At 38.5% G+C, this 23,797-nt stretch overlaps 1 protein-coding gene across 1 annotated transcript; it reads left to right on the top strand.

Moving 5' to 3' along the window:
- The first annotated feature begins 2,192 nt into the window (after window positions 1–2,192).
- Window positions 2,193–19,314, top strand: il21r.2 (interleukin 21 receptor, tandem duplicate 2). The gene is made up of 7 exons (XM_073830487.1): window positions 2,193–2,259; window positions 2,870–3,021; window positions 3,215–3,301; window positions 10,093–10,264; window positions 11,627–11,714; window positions 12,608–12,692; window positions 19,099–19,314. Exons 1-7 carry the CDS (start codon window positions 2,193–2,195, stop codon window positions 19,312–19,314), a joined length of 867 nt encoding a protein of 288 aa, XP_073686588.1.
- Window positions 19,315–23,797: the final 4,483 nt, after the last annotated feature.

Genomic DNA, 23,797 nt, shown 5'->3' with positions numbered 1-23,797 from the left:
TTACTATGTGTGAAAAATGACTGGCTTTTAGGAGATGTAACCTTGAAGACTAGGGAAGAGATATAAAAGTGGAGGAAACCCTCCCTTCTTTGTCACACTCTGCAGCAACCTGTGTTTCTGTATGACTGTCTGACCTTTCTTGCATGAAATAAGCCTTTGAAAAGACCCTAAGAGGGAATTTGTCTCTTATGCAATGAGAGTCGTTGGATTTTTGCCACAATAGCAGACAAAAAGATTAACGTTTTGCAGTGGGTCTTGACTTAAATCCAACTGAGAATCTGTGGAGGGTGATGGCAAGGAGACCCTCCAACCTGAAAGAGTTGGAGCTCATCACTAAAGATGAATGGGCAAAAATACCAGTGGAGACATGCAGAAAGCTGCTCAGCAATTATAGGAAGTGTTTAATTGCTGGAATAGCCAATAAAAGCTTTTCTATTGATTATTGAGAAGGATATGAATAAATTTGGACATGTCACTTTTTGTCCAAATGTAAATAAAAGATGAGTAATAATTTTTTCCACAATGATGCCTCTTGGTTATCGTCTTATTATCTTCTGGGAGATGTCTGTGTCATTTTTAATAAAAAAAACCTTGCTCTTTGAAAAAAGTAATTTTAAGTCAGAATTTGCCAGGGGTATGAATAATTTCGGGCTTGTATGTTCCTAGCAGTTCTAAATTGAAATCAATGATATTGTGAAAGCACCACACCAAATAATTTTTACTGGACTTAAATGGAACAAATACATTTCCTCATGAATCAGCGGTTGCTTTACGAACACGTAATGAGCTGTATCACGCTGTCGCGTAACATTCCCAAAACGTGTTTTGTACATTATTGTACATATAATGGAGAAATGTGGAGTAAGATTTGTGTTAAAATTAAATAATTTAAATAATTTGTGAATGTTTTTTTTTTTTGTTTTTTAGGTAATTGAAGATTTGGTCCTTACTGATGAACTAATATTCTGAATATTTAGAGGATGTGTAAAAATGTTAGAATCTCAGATAAGTAATGAATTTAGCTGTACATGCAAGGGTCTGTGGTGATTTTTATACCATCTAACCGCATGCTCAGCAGCAGCTCTGTACTTTCCCAGTAGAGTGTAGGAAGTGCATTTTTTAACATGTAGCAAACACATAGGATATGAGGTGCAACCAGTGTTTAAGTACTAATAAAAAAAGTAAAATAATTTGTGTTTTTTAGGTAATTGAAGATTTGGTACTTACTGATCCACTAATATTCTGAATATTTGCAGGATGTGTAAAAATGTTGTTAGAATCTCAAATAAGTAATGAATTTAGCTACATGCTAACATGAACTGTACATGGCATGGGTCTGTGGTATTTTTTTACCATCTAACTACTTATTCAGCAGCAGCTCTGTACTTTCCCAGTAAAAAGTGGAAGTACATTTTTTAACATGTAGCAAACACATAGGACATGATGACCAGTGTTACTGATAATAAAAAGTCAAATAATTTCAGTTTTTTTAGGTAATTGAAGATTTGGTCCTTACTGATTAACTAATATTCTGAATATTTGCAGGATGTGTAAAAATTTCCTACACTGTTACATTATGTTATACTGTTTAAAAATCTCCTAAGCAGATGTGTTTGCCTGCAAAATGTAATTTATTGTGAGTTTACCGTGTGATTTCTTTTCGTAATGGTTGTTCAAGTTTAAACCTCAAGATGCCATGTTCACTAATGAGAGATTTTTACATAATATTGAGGTTGAGACCTCCTACATAAACAGGAACTATTTACTTCTCTGTATATAAAACCAGCTTGAAGCCCTTCACTGCCTCACTTCAACGTTCACGCAATTATGAAATATTTCTCTAATGCTTCAGAATAAATTTGGTGAGTTACGATTTAAGATACATGTCTGATTTTGAAACATCTTGTGTGTTTTTACTTTTCCTGTTTAGTTTCATTAAACACATTGAAGTTCAGAATGAACATCTGACTTTTATCACCTAGAATTTAAATGAATGGAACCTGAGGTGCTTTTATATTGAACGTAATTCTTATCAGTTTATTAAGATGAATCGCTGTTGTATTTCTCATTTGTAATTCGCCTTTGAATTAAATGTTGAATGAATAATTGTCGCAGTTATGCTAAACATTTCATATCTTGTCAGTTGCATGTGTTGAGCTGTTTGAGTTCTGGCCGAGTTGAAGAAAAGAATAATGAACCGCACTAGAATCTTCTACATTTTCTTGGCTTTTTCACTGCAGCTTAAAGCCACTTCACAGGGTAAAACATGTTTCCTAAACCTGCAGTTTTTACTGGTTTACTAGTTTTTAAATGGATTTTACATGTACTGTACTTCCAGAAATGTATGATTATTTCATGGTTTCATCTCTGACAGAAGAGCGCATCTGTGTGACAGATTACTGGAATACCATCAGCTGCTCTTTAAAACTACCAGTCACGCCTTCTACAAACATATCATACTGGCTGGAAGCTCAATTGATCAACAAAAACGAGTAAGCATGCTCCACTACCATTATCTGTTTATTAATTCATATACAGTTTTTCAGTTTTTATATGCAAATGATACGCATTACCAGTGCAGTGACAGATTTTCCCAAACATGGATTTTCACACACAGGAAGAGCAGATGCCAACTTCAGAGAGTACATGAAGATCACATCTGCAATTTCAATGTATCAGACGTAAGGAGTTATCATAGATATTCTATGACACTTCATTATTTGGAAAACGGAACTGAGAATTCATCTCTGTTGGATGCTGCTTTTGAGCCAGCAAAAAATAGTGAGTAGATTTTTAAGTAATCAAACAAATAAAGTGATTTACACAGTATATATTTCACACATGTAAAGCTTCTCTCTTGTTTTTTCAGTTAAACCAAAAACTCCTTTTAATCTGACGGTACAATATGACAATAAAACGTATCGTTTCTTTTGGAAGAGTGGCTATGAAGATCATATGTATGGAGAATTTCTACCCTTTATGTACGAATTAAAGTACTACAAAGATGGAGATCCTACAGATGTAAGACTGATTAAAATGACGATTCAATTATGATTGTCCGCCATTCACAGGGCATGTTCACAGAACATCCTCTGTTTCACCCACATCAAAGACTCCTATATAACACCATCTATCTGTGTATTCCTGTTTCGAAGAATGAAATGAATGTCTTCTATGAATGGGTAAACATTAACCTCACTGTTTTTTTTTTAAGGAGGTCAGTGTTCAACCAGACAGACCAGACCAGATGATTCAGATTGATGAAGTGATGTTTGATCTGGGCACTGCATACACTGTGATGGTGAGGACTATGATAGATAATATACAAAAAGGCTACAGGGGAACATGGAGTGAATGGAGCAATGCAGTGAAATGGAAAACAGCATATGGAGGTGAACACTATGGTGGCTACTGCTTGTAAGAAAAAGTGATGAGGACGTAGAAGATCTCAATGAAGATGTTTATTGCAGCATAGCAGTGACAAAGTATATGTTGTACCTTGGGTTCAACGGAGTCAGAATGAACCCAGAACATCCTTAGCTCAAACATTGTATAGCATTACAGTTTACTACCCTAATGTAAATGAAGTTGCTCCTGTCGTTACAGCTCCGGTCTGTATGTTAATTAAGTTCTAAGGCCCCGATCACACCGAACGCGTCTTTTAGTTCTAAAAACGCGAGGCGCACAGCACTGCCTTGTTTGGTGACTTTTAATAAAAGAGCAGTGTGCTGCGTTTTTTTTATGTTGCTAAGCAATGACCAAAACAGCTGTCCTGTCAGTCAAATCAAAGGATTATAGCGCGAGCGCTCTAAAATCTTAGTTTTTTGCTGTTAAGTAAACTGTCATATTAGCAGAAACCCTAAATAATACAGCTCCGGGTTACCCACGACAGACACCAAAGGTTTCTCTTCCATTTCTTGCAGTCTCCGGACTTTTTAAGCAACGGTAAACTTTCATCACCACAACAGAAGGTCCGCCTCTCCATTCATTCGATTGGACAATGGAAAAGAACGCGAATGACGTTGTGCGTTTTTCCGCTCAGAGTTGATTTTTTTTCAACTTCAGGCGCTCAGAGCGCTTCTGCAAAAACGCGAGGCGCAGCAGGCGGCGAAAACGCGAGGCGCCCGGTGCGCATAAGCGGCGCGCAGAACGCTCACTGCCAACAGAAAACCATTCAAAAGAGGCGCCTCCAACTGCTAAAACACGTTCGGTGTGATCGCGGCCTAAGGGTGTACTCACACTAGGCACGGTTGCCATGAACTGGGCCCGAGTACGATTTTCCCCCGCAATCGTTCTGCTCGTATGAGAAGATTTGCAAGGTACCAGCTGAAGTGCAGCAAGGACTTTGCAGCTTTGATTACGGACTATAAAAACGTTGATTACCTCGCAAAAACGCGATGTCACGTGTCCTGTTCCGTGCTCCAGCACGGTTAGCGCTCACACTGCATGCGAACCGCGACCGAGTCCAACTGAACCGTGCTCTGGCCCACCTCTTCCAAGCGGGCCAGGGATGGCTATACGAGCCGCGCCCGGGCACGGTTCGGAGCACTCACACTAGTCAAACGAACCGCGCTTTGGTGGTCAAACGCACTCGGTTCAAACTGCCTAGTGTGAGTACACCCTAACACCCCTTTGTCTGAGATGGTTCTCAGTGTCTCACACCCACTCCCATTCTACAATTGTTCACCTTTTGCTCAGGATGTCATTATCCCAAATGGTCTAAACTGTTGACTTTCTTCTACTCTACAATAATCAAGCCATTTTGGGTAATGAGCATAATTAAACATACATTGCGGAGTGGAATCTGGGTCAAGGCAGACTATTTTTCTTACATGCTGTACATTTATACTGTCATCCTTGATGAAATTCTGTCATTAATTACTCACCTTCATGTCGTTCCAAACCTGTAAGACCTTCGTACATCTTCAGAAGACAAATTAAGATATTTTTTTAATAAAATCTGAGCGCTTTCTGACCCTGTATAGACAGCAACACAACTGACACGTTCAAGGTCTAGAAAGCTAAAAAATATCTATGCAGGGTTAGAACGCTCTTGGATTTCATCAAATATATCTTAATTTGTGTTCTTACGGGTTTGAAACAACGTGAGGGTGAAAAATTAATGACAGAATTTACATTTTTGGCTGAACTATTCCTTTAATGTTTGTTTGCAGATTTTTGTAAAAAGATGAGGCCAATCATGCATAATAATTAAAAAAATGAGTGACAGGCAAACGAAGCCTCGTGAACCACCAAGACTTTCCTCTGACTGTTTCGGAAAAAGATTCAAACCTTCGAAGAGTGTCGCTATCTGATGGTTAGTAAATTGCAGCAAAAAGCCTGAGAAGTTCGTCAGAAGAAGCATTCACCACAATTTCCATAGATTGACTCATGTTATATGCACATATAAAAGCCTAACCGTGTGTGTTTGTTTGTTGAATTTCTGACTGTATTCTTCATATGACTGGGTATTTAAAATGCAATTATTAAATAAGTCCCAAAGAAAATATACTCGCAATGTAAGATCTGGGGGTTCGAACATTCCGACACGCAAAGTGACTGCACAGAGAGTGAAGCTTCGTTTGTAATTGGTAAAGTGATATTTACGTTAACAACACAAGCCTCGAATTAAGGCTTTATCTGGCATGCCCTTTAACACAAGCTCTGATGTCTCGGTTCATATGTCATATCACTAGTTGACAGTCATTCAATATTAAGCGATTCAAACTTGCTAGCGATGTGGGAACACAAATTCAAACAGCATATGTTGTCCCTAAGCACCATAATAACATCTCTCATAAAAGTGTGCAACTTTACAAAGTAAACAGTGGTCCGAAAAACACTGGTATACATTGGTATACTACGTCAAAGACTATTGTACCCATGTTCTTTTTTTACAGTAGCACCCACCAGAAACATGTGAATACCAACCTAATAGAGAATGGGAATCTACGTCACTGCGCACTGCATTTTGGGTAGACACAGCCATGTTTGGGGACATGCTAAGTAGCAGTGTTGCCAAGTCTGCAGTTTTCTTGCGGAATTGGCCTACTTTAACACTGTTGCCGCGGGTGGTTTTTCATGTTTCACAGGTTATTCCAGCATGATTCCAGTTCGAAAGATGCATATATGTTCCATTCAAAGTGCATTAAAGTGTGAGAGATGTGAATTGAAATTTTAATTATTTACAGAGCTATATTATGACACTTCTCTACGTTTCGTCTGTGTGTGAAGATGCTGCAGGTCACAGCGCAGCGCAAATACATGAATGACTGTTCTGAAGTGAAGTAATCAATGATATTGTGAAAACACTACACCACATAATTTTTACTGGACTTAAATGGAACAAATTAATTTCCTCATGAATCAGCGGTTGCTTTATGAACATGTAATGAGCTGTATCACGCATAACATTCCCAAACGTGTTTTGAACATTATTCATAGCGTGAGCACTTACACATTCAAGTGGATCAGAGATTATGAATCTTAAAAGTAATAAATACAAATGGCAAAGCCAGATTTTAGTCAAGTTGTTTATTTTCATTGAGCTGCTTACACCATTGTGTTGTTTTAAGCTGAAAAGCAGAAAATTGTGCTTCATTTTAGATCCAGTTTCCACTCCGGGCATAAGAGCAGATATGGCAGTTCATAACACAGCAGGTGTTCTCCATTCTAATGTGTTTAATATAAATTTTAACATCTACCTCCACTATTTCCCAGTCTCCACTGTAGTGTCCATGTCCCTAAATCCCAGAATGCCGTGCGTTGCTGACGTCACATTCCCATTCTCTATAATAACGTGCCAAGGTCACGTATTGAATGTGTGTTTTACACTCTTAAAAATAAAGGTGCTTCATGATGCCATAGAAGAACCTTTTTTGTTTAAAGGGTTCCATAAAGAACCTTTAACATCTAAAGAACCTTTCTGTATCGCAAAGGGTTCTTTGTGACAAAAGAAGGTTCTTCAGATCATAAAAAGGTAAGAAAGAGATGGTTCTTTAAAGAACCTTTGTCTAAATGGTTCTTTGTTAAACCAAAAATGGTTCTTCTTTGACATCGCTGTCAAGAACCTTTTAAAGCACCCTATTTTTAAGAATGTACGGCCACTCTCTGTTTGACTTTTCACTTTGGAACTGCCATGAAACGGAGAAACGTGGAGTACGGTACGTAATTATGGTGTTGCAGAAATATATGTAGAGGCACGTATTTCCAATGAGCCTGGGTTGCTAATATCTTCATAGTTAACGTACTTGGTGTGAATGACAGAAAGGATTTTGAATTATTTGCCAAAATATGGTCAACACAAGCTCACTTAGTATGCAAAAGCATTCAATTCAATTCATAGCCCATTGAAAATAACATTCCAAAAGTGCCTGGGTGTTTTGCAAAGTCAGGTGTTCTGTCAAATATTTGTGCATGCTTTTTTTTAGGTAATTCAAGATTTGGTCCTTACTAATCAACTACTATTCTGAATATTTGCAGGATGTGTAAAAATGTTGTAATGAATTTAGCTGTACATGACAGGGGTCTGTGGTGATTTTATACCATCTAACTACATGCTCAGCAGTAGCTCTGTACTTTCCCAGTAAAAAGTGAAAGTAGTTTTTTAGCATGTAGCAAACACATATGAGGTGCGACCAGTGTTTAAGTACTTATAATCTAATGAGGTAAGACTGAGAATTATGCACTTTGTGCTTTGTGACTATTTTGCGTGACAAATGCATGAGCTGTGCAGTTCTTCTGTCATTGCACACAATGCTGCAGTTATCAGAGTTTGCTCAGAGCAAGATAAGGCACGGTACAGACGAGTCACCAAAATGCCAGCCACCTGATAATACTAAGGGTATTTCTACATATCAGATCTTTTGCACAAACCATTAGCTCAGCAGATAGACTATTAGTTTTTTTCTTCTTCAAGTGCCTATTCATTTTTTGCCATTAAATCTCTGATGAAATGATTCCTGCACTTTATTTTAATTATCTAATGATTTATTACTAAGGAAGTAGACACTTTGATCTTTAGAGGTGATTACAGATTGCTGTTTTTTTGCCTTATTACTGTATTTGTTTTGCTTAAAAGCTCTACAGCCAAGTAAGTATTAACAAGCAAAAACATCAACTGTATATAAAGCAGCACTCTAAAAGATTTCTACAACATCTGAAAGTGGAAAATGAAAAAAGAACGTGACATAGGAAGCCACAAATTAAAGTTCATACTTCCAACTTTCAATCTTTGAAATCACTGCGCTAAATGTCAGCTGCAGTCATATATAGAATCAGTCACACATGGGGGAAAGTCACATGAAGATGTTTCTGACTGGAAATGGTACACATGTATATAATTTAGTATAATAAAAAGATAAAAGATTTATATTCAGGCCTATGCAAATCGCATTCAGCTCTTCCTTTTGATAAAATATCTGTATGTGAACTCTTCTGTCCATACTGTAATTTCCTACACTGTTACATTATATTATATAGTTTAAAAATCTCCTAAGCAGATGTGTTCACCTGCTAAATGTAATCTATTGTGAGTTTACCGTGTGATTCCATTCGTAATGTTTGTTCAAGTTTAAACCTCAAGATGCCATCTTCACTAATGAGAGATTTTTAGATAATATTGAGGTTGAGACCTCCTACATAAACAGGAACTTCTCTGTATATAAAGCCAGCTTGATGCCCTTCACTGCCTCACTTCAACGTTCACGCAATTATGAAATATTTCTCTAATGCTTCAGAATAAATTTGGTGAGTTACAATTTAAGATACATGTTAGATTTTGAAACATCTTGTGTGTTTTTACTTTTCCTGTTTAGTTTCATTAAACACATTGAAGTTCAGAATGAACATCTGACTTTTATCACCTAGAATTTAAATGAATGGAACCTGAGGGGCTTTTATGTTGAACGCATTTTCGACTTATTAAGATGAATCGCTGTTGTATTTCTCATTTGTAATTCACCTTTGAATTAAATGTTGAATGAATAATTGTCGCAGTTATGCTAAACATTTCATATCTTGTCAGTTGCATGTGTTGAGCTGTTTGAGTTCTGGCCGAGTTGAAGAAAAGAATAATGAACCGCACTAGAATCTTCTACATTTTCTTGGCTTTTTCACTGCAGCCTAAAGCCACTTCACAGGGTAAAACATGTTTCCTAAACCTGCAGTTTTTACTTGTTTACTAGTTTTAAATGGATTTTACATGTACTGTACTTCCAGAAATGTATGATTATTTTGTGGTTTCATCTCTGACAGAAGAGCGCATCTGTGTGACAGATTACTGGAATACCATCAGCTGCTCTTTAAAACTACCAGTCACGCCTTCTACAAACATATCATACTGGCTGGAAGCTCAAGTGATCAACAAAAACGAGTAAGCATGCTCCACTACCATTATCTGTTTATTAATTCATATACAGTTTTTCAGTTTTTATATGCAAATGATACGCATTACCAGTGCAGTGACAGATTTTCCCAAACATGGATTTTCACACACAGGAAGAGCAGATGCCAACTTCAGAGAGTACATGAAGATCACATCTGCAATTTCAATGTATCAGACGTAAGGAGTTATCATAGATATTCTATGACACTTCATTATTTGGAAAACGGAACTGAGAATTCATCTCTGTTGGATGCTGCTTTTGAGCCAGCAAAAAATAGTGAGTAAATTTTTAAGTAATCAAACAAATAAAGTGATTTACACAGTATATATTTCACACATGTAAAGCTTCTCTCTTGTTTTTTCAGTTAAACCAAAAACTCCTTTTAATCTGACGGTACAATATGACAATAAAACGTATCGTTTCTTTTGGAAGAGTGGCTATGAAGATCATATGTATGGAGAATTTCTACCCTTTATGTACGAATTAAAGTACTACAAAGATGGAGATCCTACAAATGTAAGACTGATTAAAATGACGATTCAATTATGATTGTCCGCCATTCACAGGGCATGTTCACAGAACATCCTCTGTTTCACCCACATCAAAGACTCCTATATAACACCATCTATCTGTGTATTCCTGTTTCGAAGAATGAAATGAATGTCTTCTATGAATGGGTAAACATTAACATTACTTTTTTTTTAAGGAGGTCAAGGTTCAACCAGACAAAGAAATGATTCAGATTGATGAAGTGATGTTTGATCTGGGCACTGCATACACTGTGATGGTGAGGACTATGATAGATAATATACAAAAAGGCTACAGTGGAACATGGAGTGAATGGAGCAATGCAGTGAAATGGAAAACAGCATATGGAGGTGAACACTATGGCGGCTTTTACATTTATGCTCTCATGTACTTGATGAAATTCTGTCATTAATTACTCACCTTCATGTTGTTCCAAACTTGTAAGACCTTTGTTCATCTTCAGAAGACAAATTAAGATATTTTTGATCAAATCTGAGCGTTTTCTGACCCTGTATAGACAGCAACGCAACTGATGTTCAAGGTCTAGAAAGGCAGTAAGAACATTGTTAAAATAGCCCATGTGACATCGGTAGTTCAACATTAATTTTATGAAGGTACGAGAATACTTTGTGTGCAAAGAAAACAACAATAACGACTAACAATTTCTTTTCTGTGTCTCTGTTGTGCGTCAAATGGACTATTCTCCTCACTACTATGGCAAGCCGTTTTAGCCTAAAATGTACTATGCGTTACTCGTCGTAATTGCATTTTTATTAGTAACAATTCAATTAGAGAGCTCTATAATATAATTCAATTCCTACTAGTAACAATGACAATTAAAGAGCTCTCGAAATCAATTTTTACTAGTAACAATTACAATTAGAGAGCTCTACAACTAAATTTTTACTAGTCATATGTCTCAATTGACTTCCATTCATTTTTAATTACAGAGCTCTACAACATCATTCTTGCTAGTAAGAATTACAATTAGAGAGCTGTACAACTGAATTCTTACTAGTAACAATTACAGTTGTGGCCAAAAGTTTTGAGAATTACATAAATATTGGAAATTGGAAAAGTTGCTGCTTAAGTTTTTATAATAGCAATTTGCATATACTAATTAAATCAGAGAGCTCTTTAATCGGATTTGTTACTAGTAAAAACTGAATTAGAGAGCTCTTTAATTGCAATTATTACTAGTAAAAATTGATTTAGAGAGCTCTTTAATTGTAATTGTTACTAGTAAGAATTCAATTGTAGAGTTCTGTAATTAAAAATGAATGGAAGTCAATGGACTAGTGAAAATTAATTTGTAGAGCTCTCTAATAGGAATTGTTAGTAGTACGAATTGAATTAGAGAGCTCTCCTATTATAACTGTTACTAGTAGGAATTTAATTAGAGAGCTCTCTAATTGGCATTGTTACTAGTAAATATTGAATTATTGAGCTCTCTAATTGAACTGTTACTAGTAAAAATGCAATTACGAGAATATTTTAGGCTAAAATGGCTTGCCATACACTACCTTTCTAGGCTATAACGTCTATTCAGGGTTAGAAAGATCTTGGATTTCATCAAAAATATATTAATTTGTGTTCTGGTTATACATATTTGAAACAACATGAGGATGAAAAATTAATGACAGAATTTACATTTTTGGCTGAACTATTTCTTTAATGTTTGCTGTTTTTTTTTTCTCCAGTGTTTGTAGAAGATAAGGACAATCAAGTCAACAAGATAGCCATTGGAATGTTGTCAATGGTTGGACTTTTAATTCTGCTCATGTGCATTCCTTTTGCAAGGTAATTATTTATTGTACAATTGCTTTGCATGATATATATGTCGTTCCAAACCTGCAAGACCTTTGTTCATCATCAGAACACAAATTAAGATATTTTTGTAGAAATTCGAGAGCTTTCTGACCCTGCATAGACAACAATGCAAATGTTCCCAGGCCCAGAAAGTTGGTAAGGACATCAGACTGACATGGAAGAGAAGACATTTTTGAATATGGTCGTAATTTTAGTTTTCTTTGAGCAAAAATACAGATGAATCACTGATGTCACATTAACTATTTTAATAATGTCCTTACAACATTTCTGGCCCTGGGAACATTTCAGTTGCATTGCTGTCTATGCAGGTTCAGAAAGCTCTCGAATTTCATCCCAAAAATATCTTTATTTATCTTATATGTTTGTGTTCTGAAGATAAAGGAAGGTCTTTCTTGTTTGGAACTACATGAGGGTAAGTAATTAATGGCATAATTTTCATTTTTGGATGAACCATCCCTTAAAGATGTATATAAATACTTTAGATTGTAGTTATTCATTTAAATTCTTCATAATATGAATAGTGTATAAGGATTGCTAAATAAAACTTAATGGAATTTTTCTATACAATTGGGGTCTTAAACTGTATTAAATATTTTTGAGTGTATATTGTGCATGAATAAAATGTTGACAGTTGTGAGTCATTTCACTATCACAACATTGTAACACAAGCAGGTTTATAAAATACATGTTTTACATGGGAATATACATGTTTTTCACATGTGATCACAAGGGTTTCACACGGGATTCACATGTTATTCCACTGGTTTTTTGGTGTTTTTTCTGTAAGGGTATATATATGAGCAACTCGGGTGCACATGCAGGAAAGTTAACTGGAAATGAAATCTGATATTTATGCATTACAGATTTAAGATGAAAGAAATTTCTTGGGTGCCAACGCCAGAAACGTACTTCCAACCACTTTATCAAAATTACCAAGGCAATTTTCAGGTAATATTTCACACCTCATATAGACCGGGGTTTCATAACCAAGGGTTTAAACTCTTTGGGGTTTCACGAATTGACTAGCAGGGGCTTGTGAGACAGTGGGTAGTGTATTATGATTCTTCAGCAATCATTCTAATATGTGACTTTGGACCACAAAAACAGTCGTAATTAGCATGGGTATATTTGCAGCAATAGCCAACAATACATTGTATGGGTTAAAATGAACAATTTTTCTTTTATGCCAAAAATTCATTAGGATATTAAGTAAATCATGTTCCAGGATATTTTGTTAAAGTTCTACCATAAATATATCAAAACTGAATTTTTGATTAGTAATCTGCATCTTGGCCAAACCATACATCAAAGGAAAGCTTATTTATTCAGCTTTCAATAATGTATAAATCTCAATTTCCAAAAATGGACCCTTAGGACTGGTTTTGTGGTCCAGGGTCACATATGCTGATTTTTTTACTCAATTATCAATGATTATTGGTGCTCAATTATCAATACTGGTTATTATTATCAATGTTGAAAACAGCTGCTTAATATTTTTGTGGAAAGCATTTTATACTTTGATTCTTTGTTGAATAGAGAGATTTAAAAAAACAGCATTCATTTGAAATAGACATTTTTTGTAACATTATTATGTCTTGCTACCAGTTTTAAACCATTTAATTAATTCTTGCTAAATAAAAGTGTAAATTTCTTACTAATAAGCAGCACAACTGTTTTAAACATTGATAATAAGAAGAAACAGCAAATTTTCATATCAGAATGATTTTTGAAGGATCATGTGACACTGAAGACTGGAGTAATGATGCTGAAAATTGAGCTTTGCATCACAGCAATAAATAAAATTTTATTCTTATAGAAAACAGTAACAATCTATTTACAAAGGCCCACTTTTTAATACTTACAGTATTACAGTTAGTTGATCTAAAATGGTGAATGTGCATTAACAGATGTCAGTCATATTGGTACACAAATAAGCAGTCTGAACTTATTTAAGCATTTTATGTGCACTCCTGGTATTAATATATAATGTGATTGTGTGAAGATATATCCACATATGTGACCCTGGACCACAAAACCAGTCATATTGGTCATTTTTTTGAAAACTGAGATTTATCTTCAACTGAAAGTTAAATAAGTACGTTTTCCATTGATGCATGGTTTGTTAGGATAGGACAATATTTGGCCGAGATTTCAAACTATTTGAAAATCTGGAATCTGAGGCTGCAAAAAGATATGCCTTTAAAGTTGTCCAAATGAAGTTCTTAGCAATGCATATTACAAATTAAAAATGAAGTTTTAATATATTTATGGTAGGAAATGTACAAAATATCTTCATGGAACATGATCTTTACTTAATATCCTAGTGATTATTGGCATAAAAGAAATCAATAACTTTGACCAATACAATGTATATATGGCTATTGCTACAAATATACCCATGCTACTTAAAGGAGTAGTTCACTTTCAGAACAAAAATTTACAGATAATGTACTTACTCCCTTGTGATCCAAGATGTTCATGTCTTTCTTTCTTCAGTCGTAAAGAAATGGTGTTTTTTGAGGAAAATATTTCAGGATTTCTCTCCATATAATGGACTTCTATGGTGCCCCCGAGTTTGAACTTCCAAAATGCAGTTTAAATGCAGCTTCAAAGGGCTCTAAATGATCCCAGCCGAGGAAGAAGGGTCTCATCTAGTGAACACATTTTCTAAAAACATTTACAAATTATATACTTTTTAATCTCAAATGCTCGTCTTGCCGAGCTAGACAAGACGAGCATTTGAGGTTCAAAAGTATATAAATTGTAATTTTTTTTTTTTTTTTTTTAGAAAATAACCCATCATTTTGCTAGATTAAAACCCTCGGCTGTGATTGTTTAGAGCCCTTTGAAGCTGCATTTTGGAATTTCAAACTCGGGGGCACCATAGAAGTCCATTATATGGAGAAAAATCCTGAAATGTTTTCTTCAAAAAACATAATTTCCTTACAACTGAAGAAAGAAGACATCTTGTATGACAAGTGTTACATGTATCCTAGTGTTTCTTGTCATTGTCCTGTTTCTGATTTGGTTTCTCCCTCTGTCTTCCCCCGTCAGTTTGTTATCATTTGGTTTAGTCCTTGTTTAGTGTCATCTGTATCACCTGTGTTCTATCATTAGTTACCCTTTATAAGTCGTTTACTCTTTTGTGTCATTGTGTCGTCTTAAAGTTATGTTCACTGGTGTTTGACTTCATGTCTGTTTCTAATAAACACGTTCATTGGATCTACTTCAGTTTTCCTCGAGTTATCACTCTGGCGCCTTCCACTATCAGTACACTGTAACAGAAGACGACACCTTTAAAACAACTATGGCTGAGGAACGGCTGTGGAGTTTGCGGCAGGACGGTCGAGAGTTGGAACGGTATGTGGTGGACTTCATTGAGTTATATCATCTGGTGAGCTGGCCCGACACCTCTTTCGGCATCGTGTTTCTGTTGGGGCTGGATGAAGATACAATTCGCTGTGATCTCCCTGTTCATGATTTCCCTTTGATTGAACTGATCAACATCATTCTTTATTTAAACGGCTCTAAATTCGAGATTGAACAAATAGAGAATGAGAGTCAACTTCATCCAGCCCCCTCAGAAGCACACCACATCGCGTCAGCTCACCCAAAACCAAGAACCCCCACATACCGCTCCAACAGCTCAGACCGCCTGCTGTGTCCCGAACACCTCGAGATCATCCAAAGCTCCATAGTCGCCCTCAGTCCAGTACCGCCGGCGGCCGCACAATCTGCACGCAAGATGGCTGTAACGCCCAAATCCGCACGCAAGATGGCGGCAACGCCCAAATCCGCACGCAAGATGGCGGCAACGCCCAAATCCGCACGCAAGATGGCTGCAATACCCGAGTCTGCACGCAAAATGGCTGCAGTGTCCAAGTCTGCACGCAAAATGGCTGCAACGCCCAAATCTGCAAGCAAAATGGCTGCAACGCCCGAGTCAGTATGCAAGATGGCTGCAACGCCCGAGTCAGTATGCAAGATGACTGCAACGCCCGAGTCAGTATGCAAGATGACTGCAACGCCCGAGTCAGTATGCAAGATGACTGCAACGCCCGAGTCTGCACGCAAAATGGCTGCAACGCCCAAATCTGCACGCAAGATGGCTGCAACGCCCGAGTCAGTATGCAAGATGGCTGCAAGGCCCGAGTCAGTATGCAAGATGGCTGCAAGGCCCGAGTCAGTATGCAAGATGACTGCAACGCCCGAGTCAGTATGCAAGATGGCTGCAACGCCCGAGTCAGTATGCAAGATGACTGCAACGCCCGAGTCAGTATGCAAGATGACTGCAACGCCCGAGTCAGTATGCAAGATGGCTGCAACGCCCGAGTCAGTATGCAAGATGGCTGCAACGCCCGAGTCAGTATGCAAGATGACTGCAACGCCCGAGTCAGTATGCAAGATGGTTGCAACGCCCGAGTCAGTATGCAAGATGGCTGCAACGCCCGAGTCAGTATGCAAGATGGCTGCTACGCCAGTGTCAGTATGCAAGATGGCTGCTACGCCCGAGTCAGTATGCAAGATGACTGCAACGCCCGAGTCAGTATGCAAGATGGCTGCAACGCCCGAGTCAGTATGCAAGATGGCTGCAACGCCCGAGTCAGTATGCAAGATGGCTGCTACGCCAGTGTCAGTATGCAAGATGGCTGCTACGCCCGAGTCAGTATGCAAGATGACTGCAACGCCCGAGTCAGTATGCAAGATGGCTGCAATGCCCGAGTCAGTATGCAAGATGGCTGTAACGCCCGAGTCAGTATGCAAGATGGCTGCAACGCCCGAGTCAGTATGCAAGATGGCTGCAACGCCCGAGTCAGTATGCAAGATGGTTGCAACGCCCGAGTCAGTATGCAAGATGGCTGTAACGCCTGAGTCAGTATGCAAGATGGCTGCAACGCCCGAGTCAGTATGCAAGATGGCTGCAACGCCTCAGTCAGTATGCAAGATGACTGCAACGCCCGAGTCAGTATGCAAGATGGCTGCAGTGCCCAAGTCTGCACGCAAAATGGCTGCAACGCCCAAATCTGCATGCAAGATGGCTGCAACGCCCGAGTCAGTATGCAAGATGGCTGCAACGCCCGAGTCAGTATGCAAGATGGCTGCAACGCCCGAGTCAGTATGCAAGATGGCTGCAACGTCCGAGTCAGTATGCAAGATGGTTGCAACGCCCGAGTCAGTATGCAAGATGGCTGCAACGCCCGAGTCAGTATGCAAGATGGCTGCTACGCCAATGTCAGCAAGCAAGATGGCCACTGTTCCTGAGTTCCTGGGCCGAGATGGCCACCGTTCCTGATTTCCAGGCCAAGATGGCCTCTGTTCCTGATTTCCCGGCCAAGATGGCCTCCGTTCCTGAATTCCCGGCCAAGATGGCCGCTGTTCCTGATTTCCAGGCCGAGATGGTCTTCGTTCCTGAGTTCCCGGCCGAGATGGCCTTTGTTCCTGAAGTGCCGGCCAAGATGGCCGCTGTTCCTGATTTCCAGGCTGAGATGGCCTTCGTTCCTGAGTTCCCGGCCGAGATGGCCTTCGTTCCTGAGTTCCCGGCCGAGATGGCCTTTGTTCCTGATTTCCCGGCCAAGATAGCCTTTGTTCCTGATTTCCCGGCCAAGATGGCCTCCGTTCCTGAGTTCCAGGCCAAGGTGGCCGCTGTTCCTGATTTCCTGGCCAAGATGGCCGCCGTTCCTGATTTCCCGGCCGAGATGGCCGCCATTCCTGAATTTCCGGCCGAGATGGCCTTCGTATCTGAGTTTCCCGCCAAGAGAGATATTGTTGACATTATGGACATGGCACTCCCAATGGAGTTTACGGCCCCAATACTCTCTCTGGAACATCCAGAATCTCTGCTGGTGACACCTAGTCCTCCAGAGTGCCCTCCAGTGACTGCGCCGCCAGAGCACCCTCCAGTGACCGTGCCGCCAGAGCGCCCTCCAGTGACTGTGCCGCCAGAGCACCCTCCAGTGACCGAGCCGCCAGAGCGCCCTCCAGTGACCGTTCGCCCAGAGCTAGCTCATTCAGTGTCTCCGCTGGAGACGCCCAGCCCTCCTGAATCTCCGCTGGGGTCGTCCAGCCGTCCAGAGCCCGCTCCTCCAGAGCGCCGTCCAGAGCCCGCTCCTCCAGAGTGCCGTCCAGAGCCCGCTCCTCCAGAGCGCCCTCCAGTGTCCGCTCCTCCAGAGCGCCCTCCAGTGTCCGAGCTCTCTCCTGAGCGCCCTCCAGAGCCGGTGTCACCTCCATCCCATGATCCCCTGGGCAGGCTACGCCCTGGTATTCCCCAAGAAAAAATTTTTTTTGGGGGGGGGGCTACCCCTCTGATCCGCCATGGCCGCCGGGACTGTTTGCTCGGCCATGGCCTCCTGACCCACCATGGCCACGTGAACTGTCTGTCCAGCCGTGGCCTCCTGACCCGCCGTGGCCACGTGAACTGTCTGTCCGGCCGTGGCCTCCTGACCCGCCATGGCCAAGTGAACTGTTGACCCGGCCTCCTGATCCCCCTAACCCACCTAGTCTCCCTGATCCGCCCTGGAGGCTCTCTCTGTTTATGTCATCCTGGTCCCGTATCAGCCTCCAGGGTGCCCGCCCTCCCTCCCCGGTAGTATTGTCACGGCGCGGGACGCGCCTACCGGGATGGGGGAGTAATGTTACATGTATCCTAGTGTTTCTTGTCATTGTCCTGTTTCTGATTTGGTTTCTCCCTCTGTCTTCCCCCGTCAGTTTGTTATCATTTGGTTTAGTCCTTGTTTAGTGTCATCTATATCACCTGTGTTCTATCATTAGTTACCCTTTATAAGTCGTTTGCCCTTTTGTGTCATTGTGTCGTCTTAAAGTTATGTTCACTGGTGTTTGACTTCATGTCTGTTTCTAATAAACACGCTCATTGGATCTACTTCAGTTTTCCTCGAGTTATCACTCTGGCGCCTTCCACTACCAGTACACTGTAACAACAAGGGGGTGAGTACATTATCTGTAAATTTTTGTTCTGAAAGTGAACTACTCCTTTAAGACTGGTTTTGTGGTCCAGTGTCACAAATATTCATATCCTGTTAATATTTGTCCTTCTTTCTTTTTTCATAAGGGTTGGGTCTTGGCAAAAATTCCTTTACAAGATTTTCACGTCATGGAAAACTTTTCAACAGTTGAAACAGTTGAAAAGATTTCAGAGGTCATAACCACACTACAGGATCAGGTAGAGAAAACGCCCATGTATCCCACAGCAAATTGCCACACACCATATGTGGGCCCCACAGCTGAGATCTGGGCCCCGTGCCAAATACCTGATACGTGCAGCGAGACGAGCATCCCGTGTGAGGATTTCACTTTTTTCTGCGAAGAGTTGCCTGGTGAAGTGGAAAACCTCATCCAGTCTCTGAATGTGGCATGTCTGAGTGGGGATGTTCTGTTGCTGGAGCACTCGGCTCTTAGTCTGGAGTGTCTCGAGGACTGCGAGGCTTCTGAAGCACCGGTTATCATTAACCCAGTGCCTTCATGTTTCAAACAGGACTACTGCACTCTCACCAACACTGCCACAGGCCCCGTTCCCACCTTCAACAGAGATGAAGAGCAGGATGAAAACACCTAGTGATTAAATGCAGAAAGACATTACACGACGGACATCTGTAGATATGTAGACATTCTGAATTTACATCTAACACTGAATGTTAATGTACAGTTGCAATCAATTCAACCCCCCAGAGACTGCAGTAGTTTACAAATACAAGATTTTCTGAAGATCCAGGACTTACAAAAAAATTGCATCTATAACCAATTACTGGCATATTAAAAGTGATAATGTCAACATATAATGTAATATTTTTGAGTTCTAGGATTTTTTAATAACACAGCTATGTCATAATTATTCAACCCCTGTTTAACATTGCTGTTTTTTTAGTCACTTATTTGTATGGTGGGGAACAAAATTGTCCTAAAACATAATTAAGCCTTTAGAAACTATTAGAAAACAGAATTAGCTTGAGCTGTTACACATACATACAGTTAGCCCATGCATATGCTAAGGTTTTAGTGGCTAATATGACAAAGTCAAAAGAGCTCTCACAAAAGCTACAGAGACGCTACAAAGAATAAATAATTTTATTACTTTAGATAATAAGGCTACATGAAGATTTCCAAGGCATTAAGGGTTCCTAGAGACACAGCTGGCAGCCTTATTTGTTAGTTTAATATGTGTTGTACCAGAAAACCTTTGAAGGTGTTGAACAAAAAAGCACAATATCATAAAATGTTTGATCAGAACATCTGAGGAAAAACCTGCAATGTATAACCAAAGACTTGTAAGATGACCCAACGAAAGGAGGTAAAACATTTCAATGCAGTGTATAAGAAGAACACTAGAAAATTATGGCCTTCCTGTTGAGACATCTTGCCGAATACCACTCTTGACCAAGAAGAATAAAAAGGCCGACGTGAACATGTTAAAATTAATTTAGATAGACATGTGGAGTTCTGCAAGAATGTTTTATAGAGTGATCTGACCAAACTGGAACTTTTTGGACCTATGGATCAGTGGTATGTCTGGTGCAAAAAAGGCAGAGCTTATGAGCAGAAGAATACCATCTTCAACGTCAAACTTTGAGGTGGACCAGTCTTGTTCGAGGGGTGTTTTATTGTAGCAGTAAGTGGAAATCGTGACCGTATGAAGGACATCATGGATTCTTTGAAGTATCAGGCCATTTTGGCAAGAATTGTGATGCCTTTAGTGCAAAGACTGAAGCTGATGATCAATGGACTTTCCTGAAGGGCCATCATCCCAAAGTATACATCCAAAATTTACTTATGCTTGGTTCAGGGATCAGTTATGGAATGTACTCGAGTGGCCTGTTCAGTTTCCAGGATTAATTTTCATTGAAAATATTTGGTTGAATTTGAAGAAAGCAGTGGCAAAGGGAAAACCAAAGATTATGAGTGATCTGAAAGCTTTTTCAGGCGAGGAATGGGCCAAGATTGCAGTAGAGAGGTGACAGAAGCACTTACAGGCAGCGTTTATTGGCGGTTTTAAAGAATAAAAGATTCTGCACCAAATTTGACTTTTAGGGGTTGAATAATTTTGAACATGAACATTTAGAGCCAATTTGATTTTTTTTATTATTCGTCAGCTTACATTTTCAGAATGACTCAAATGTGTATTTATACATTTCTGTAACAGTGTACTGATGCCTTTGTTGAGTTGCTTTTACAAAATTGTGTTCTCTGCAGCAAAATGTCTTAGGTCAAGGGGGTTGAATAATTTCGATTGCAACTGTACATAATTTATGTTGTAGAACAAAATGTAAAGGCCTTTTCAAATAACGTAACAAGACATTCTTATATCCTCAATGAAAATAAGTTTTCCAGTGGTGAGTATACTCTTACGGCTTATATTTCAAGTGAGGTTTGAGTTTTTGTGTGCACTGATTTTTTTTTCATTCATTACGTAATATTATTGTCGTATATATTTCCATTTGTGACATTTGTACTGAGAAGAAAATTAAGATAGTGTGTATTTTATGTGGTTAAGACTGTTAAAGCCAAACGTCAATGACTGCAATTTCGAGTAATGAATCACACTTCTTTGTTTGGCAATTTGATAGACGAGCCTGGGTTTGGCGATTTCAGGAGAACGTTACCTGCCTGACTGCATTGTGCCCCTGTACAGTTTTGTGGAGGAGGGATAATGATAAGGGACTTATCTGTGTCTGTGCCCCAGTGCAAGAATTCACACAGAAACGTTTAAAAAGAGAAGAAACTGTTATAGTTAAAGGGGGACAAACTTGTTTTTACAGTGTTTGTATTTAGAATGCAATGTCTTTACCAGGGTAAGCTTCTAGGTATATAGGAGAACATAGACAGATAAATAGATGTATAGACAGACAGACAGACAGACAGACAGACAGACAGGTAACAGACAAATAAATCAATGAATATAAATATGAAAAGTAATATATAAAATATAAATAAGAGAGTAAACTTCTAAAGAGGTAAATGGGAAAGTGTAGAAAATAAATAAATAAATAAATAAATAAATAACCATGTATCAACTTACTATGGTAAACTTCTATACAGGCAAATTGGAGAGAGTATTAAATACATAATAAATAAATAAATAAACTTTAAGAGGGTAAACTTCTATAGAGGCAAATGGGAGAGATAAATAAAAAATACACTTTAAGAGGTTAAAGTTCTATAGAGGTAAATGGGATAAATAATAAACAAATTCAAGAAAGTTCTATAGAGGTAAATGGGAGAGGTAAATAAAAAAAATACACTTTAAGAGGGTAAACTTCTATAGAGGTAAATTAAAAAAATACACTTTAAGAGGGTAAAGTTCTATAGAGGTAAATGGGAAAAGAGTAATAATTAAATAAATAAATAACTTTTAATAAGGTAAATTTCTATAGAGGTAAATGGGAGAAATAAATAGATTTAAGAGGGTAAAGTTCATAGAGATAAATGAGAGAGAGAGAGAGATAAATAAATAAATACACTTTAAGAAGTTAAACTTTTATAGAGGCAAATTGGAGAAAGTAATAAATAAATAAATATTTAATATAAATAAATAGATAGATAAATAAATACATACATAATAAATAAATAAATAAACTTTAAGAGGGTAGACTTCTATAGAGGTACATGGGATAAATAAATAAATACACAAATAAATAAATTTAAGAGGGTAGAGTTCTACAGAGGTAGACAAATAGATAGATAAATAAATAAATACATAATAAATAAACTTTTAGAGGGTAAACTTCTACAGCGGTAAATGGGAGAGAGTAATACAAAGATAACAAATAAATGAATTCACTTTAAGAGGGTAAAGTTCTATTGGGGTAAATGGGAGACAGAAATAAATAAATATATAAATAAACAAATAAATTCAAGAATGTAAAGTTCTATAGAGGCAAATGGGAGACAGGAATAAATAAATAACTTCAAGAAGGTAAAGTTCTATAGAGGTAAATGGGAGGGATAAATAAATAAATAAATAAATACATTCAAGAATGTAAAGTTCTATAGAGGCAAATGGGAGACAGAAATAAATAAATAAATAACTTCAAGAAGGTAAAGTTCTATAGAGGTAAATGGGAGAGATAAATAAATAAATAAATAAATACACTTTAAGAGGGTAAAGTTCTATAGAGGTAAATGAGAGAGAGAGAGTAATAAATAAATAAATAAATACATTGGAAGTAACTATAAATACCTTTGACCCGGTAAACTTCTCTAGAGGTACACAGGAAAGCATCACAAATTCATATTTGTCTTCATTTTTGCTTCAACAGCAAAAGAAAAGTCTATCCGAATAAAAAACTAAATAAAGGGTTTGCACTTACGCAACGATTTTGGTTATGCACGGCCATATTGGCGATACACGGATGTAAACAATGTACTACTTAAAACGTGTTCTGCTAATTTATGATGCTAAACCACTGGGGAAAACGTGTGAAACCTGCCAAATCATTTAGAGAATAAGCAGGAAAGGTCGCAATATTTTGACAAACTATAGTTAATAGGTGGTAAAGATATGTACGAGCAGTATTAAGATATTAGCCTAATATTTCACCTACCTGACCGGAAATAATAAGAACAAACATAAATGTTGTCAAGATTCTTGCCCTGGAAATCCTGGTTCACAAACCACAAACGCCTTCTGTCCCTGACACAGATTTTTTTTACACTCCTCTCTTTGATTTGTTATAACTTTTAGCAGATTATAGTACTCCAAAAGTTTTTTTTTTTTCACTGACTGATTAGTACAGGCCAACACATGACAACTATTGACCATTTTAAGCAGCAATAATCAGCAAAATATGCGAGTTTAGTTCGACTCAGTGGCATTGTTTACGTTCAGTGCCGTCAACGCACCTGATTCAGACCATCAGCCTGTTAGGAGGGAGATCCATGACTAGATTCGAGCACCATTGAAATAGATGGATTACGGCCTTCAGAAGAGAGAAACGTCAACTTTACGGTGTCTCCCTCATTCCCTGTGCTGCGCTTCCCTCTGCTGTTCATTGTCTGTACTGCGCTTCTCACGCCGCTCCACTGCATGAGAGCTTGTTGTGGTG

This window comes from Garra rufa, chromosome 1, assembly GCF_049309525.1.
Source record: "Garra rufa chromosome 1, GarRuf1.0, whole genome shotgun sequence".
Lineage (NCBI taxonomy): Eukaryota > Metazoa > Chordata > Actinopteri > Cypriniformes > Cyprinidae > Garra > Garra rufa.
The sequence above is the reverse complement of the archived record's forward strand: the minus strand, read 5'-3'. Positions and strand labels throughout refer to the sequence as shown.